The sequence below is a fragment of the Salvia splendens genome, chromosome 15 (genome assembly GCF_004379255.2).
Source record: "Salvia splendens isolate huo1 chromosome 15, SspV2, whole genome shotgun sequence".
Classification (NCBI taxonomy): Eukaryota; Viridiplantae; Streptophyta; class Magnoliopsida; order Lamiales; family Lamiaceae; genus Salvia; species Salvia splendens.
Window position 1 is genome coordinate 30,280,777 of NC_056046.1, and position 3,430 is coordinate 30,284,206.

Below are 3,430 nucleotides of genomic sequence, written 5' to 3' on the forward strand. Positions count from 1 at the left end.
AACTACTTGGTCACGGGAGAGTTGCCGAGTACTCCATAAATTTCCCGGGCCCAGAGGATGAAACTTAAGAGTGAAGCCAGGTAATATTTTTGGAACGACCCTTACCTCTGGAGGATGGGGTCCGATAAAGTGAATAGAAGATACATCCCCGAGTGGGAACAAAAGGATGTCTTGAATCATTGCCACGCATTGGCATGTGCTGGTCATTTTGGGCCAAGAAAGACAGCGCAGAAGTTTTTAGACAGCGGGTTTTGATGCCAACAGACCGGGGGGATTTCTGCGAGGGATGAAATGCCGCTGTTTCCAATTATTCTTTGTGAGATTTTTGATGTGTGGGGAATGTACTTCATGGGTCCCTTTCTATCGTCATATGGGAACCCCTACATACTGGTTGTGGTGGACTATGTTTCCGAATGGATAGAGGCCAAGGCTACAAGTTCTTGCGAATCGAAGGAAGTAGCGAGGTTTCTGAAGGCCAATATATTCAACCGGTATGGTGTGCCCTGAGAAATCATCCCAGACCAAGGGACTCATTTCTACAACAGGACGATATAAGCTTTGATGAGGAAATATGGTGTTCACCATCGTTTATCCACTCCTTACCTCCCCCAGGAAAATGGTCAGGCAAAAATCTCGAACAGAGAAATCAGAGCAATTTTGGAGAAGACAATGAATCCATCGAAGAAGGATTAGAGTAAAAGACTTGACGATGCTTTATGGGCATACCGAACTGTGTTCAAAACTCCCATTGGAATGTTGCCTTACAGGCTCGTATTAAGCAAAATGTGCCACCTCCCTGTCGAGGTTGAGCACAAAGCTTATTGGGCAATCAAAGAGATAAACATGAAGCCCCAGGCCTGTGAGGAGGAGAGAACGCTTCAACTGCAAGAGCTGGAGGAATTAAGGCTTGAGTCGTATGATGCCGCTATGTGGTACAAGGAGAAAACAATATTGTGGCACGACAACAACCTTCGGGTCAAGGAACTGCTAGTTGGTCAGAATGTGCTCCTATTCCAATCAAGGCTTAAACTGATGCCTCGGAAACTAAAATCCAAGTGGATTGGACCCTACACTGGCCTTCGAGTGAATGGAGCCGTGCAAATTCAGGGAGTCGCTCCTAATTCTATTCCTTTTCTTGTTAATGGTCATAGGGTCATGGTATTTAGGGATAGTTCAGAGATGTGCGTGGTGGAAGAAAATTTCGCTACGTATACTCTCTACTATTGTCTAACTGGTCAGGCTGCTGGGTAATCTTCGGGAATCTGCTGGATCTGGTAGATTGTTAAGAAATTTTTAACTGTAAAACTGACCCAACATAGCCCTGAGATTAGCTCCGCAAAATTTGTAAGTATTGTAAATATGTATTATTTCATATATTTAAAAATCCAAACAAAGAAAAAAATGAATTTTCCAAAAATATTTTTGAAACATTTTAGTTGACCTTTCTCGGTAAAAAAAATGAATTTTCCAAAAATGAAATTTGAAATATTTTTTTTAGATTCGCATTCCCTTGACGAGGTTGTTCAGATGTCTCACCTTTTAGTTGATCTTTCTAAGTTTGGGTATGAGAGAGTTAAACGAATTTCTGAAGAAGATATGAGGTGGAGAAATTTTCGGTTAAAAAGATGGGGGGGAGAAGTTTTGAAAAAAAAATTCAAAAATTAAATTTCAAATTTTTGGATGAGATAGGAAAGCGTACTGTTTCTGACTCTTGCATCAGCAAGCAACCGCCTCTCTCATTTTCTTTTCCTTTAATTTTATTTCCTTGTTTCGTTTTCTTTTCCTTGTGATTTTATGTACTTGTTTCCTATTCTCTTCTTTCTATTAGTTTCTTAAATAACTTCCCCTATTCTTCATAACCTCCCTCCTCACATAATATCTCTCTCATAATTCACAAATGTTCATACCCTTACCTCACCTTTTCCATTCTTCTTTGTGACAGTTCCGACGAAACCGCCATCAACCACAAATAATTTCTGAACCAACACCATGGAAAACCAACCACAACGACACAAAGCCCGACATAAGAACTCTCAATCGGTCAAATCTACGGCCGGCGAGTCATCACAACCGCCAAAGAATCTGCCAACCAAGAAGCCACCGTCCGCTCCTCAGACAGGGACGGTGGCAACTTCGTCGTCTAAAGCCACCACAAAGAAACCAGTTACAGGAGAGACGGCAACCACAATCTCCGCTGTCCCGCCTACACCCTCAACCACAGTTCCACCACCGGGCAACGAATCTGATCCGGAAGAAATAATGAGAGAGTTTCTAAAGAAATACGGAAAAAGCGAAAAGGCTAGCTATTTATTCGCCCGTCTAGCAGAAGAACTCAGGAAGGAGGAGGCCGCTCCAAGTGTAGCCCCGATTAACATCCCTCCACGACCTACAACCCTAATAGAAACTCCAACATCCAAGGCCTTCTTACTCCAAACGGAAACCCCAAAATCTCCATCCGAAACCCTAATTTCAGATATTACACCGGTAATACCATCCACCCAACCCAAATTTCAATTTGTCAATTCTACAGTCGTACCCACTAGTACAAGGGAGAGGGATGAGCGTGAGAAAGAAAAGGGTGATGTTGAGGCGGAAGGGGACTAGGGAGTAAAAGGTGCAGGGAATGTGAATACGGGAGACGGAGAATCTAACAAGGGTAGTGGTGATAGGACTGATGAGGGTAGTGGTTATAGGATTGGTGATGGTATTGTTGGAGAACCGAGAGAAGAGGTTGAAGGAGAAATACCCAATGATGAGGATGTAGAGGGAGAAGTCCCTACTGGTAGTATTATTGAAACTACAAAAGGAAAGAGGGGTGTAGAAGAACAAATCCCGGAGGAATTGGAAGTCGAAGAAAGAGAAGAGTAGATCATCGATGAAGACAGTGATGAGAATGATGGGACCGAGAAGGTTGACATGGATGTAGACGGGTACAAACTGTCTGATAGGCCCGACGTTATTCAGGGGACCAAATTCATGGTTGTACCGGACGAGGGGCTAGAGTCGAAGGATACACCGGCCAACCGTTGTGACAAGAAACTGGAGGAGACACGGGCGTCTACAATGGCCAGACGTTTGCACCGGATAGATTTGGAAAGCGGAGAGGAGGTAGGGGATGATATCCCCGAGACCCAGGAAATGCGAGAGGAAACAGGGGAGGGGATCCCCCAGGCCCAGGAGAACCAGTCGAAACAGAGAAGTTCTCTCCTGAGGCCGAGGAGAAACACTAAGCACAGGAGCGGAAACGAAAGGGTAAGCAAGAGGCTACACCCTTATAGAAGAAGCAAAGGCAAGCCTCCTCCACCCGAAGATTAGAGAAGCCTTCTCGAAACCAATTAGTGTCCCGTTTCCCGAACCAACAGAAAAGAATGAAGATGAAGAAGATGTGGAAATAAACCAGGTGGTGGGGCCGGCGTACGAACCAATGGAA

General features: G+C 44.3%; 1 protein-coding gene across 1 annotated transcript; it reads left to right on the top strand.

Moving 5' to 3' along the window:
• Window positions 1–1,989: 1,989 nt before the first annotated feature.
• On the top strand, window positions 1,990–2,604 carry LOC121767003 (mucin-7-like). The gene has a single exon (XM_042163221.1). It carries the CDS (start codon window positions 1,990–1,992, stop codon window positions 2,602–2,604), a length of 615 nt encoding a protein of 204 aa, XP_042019155.1.
• Window positions 2,605–3,430: the final 826 nt, after the last annotated feature.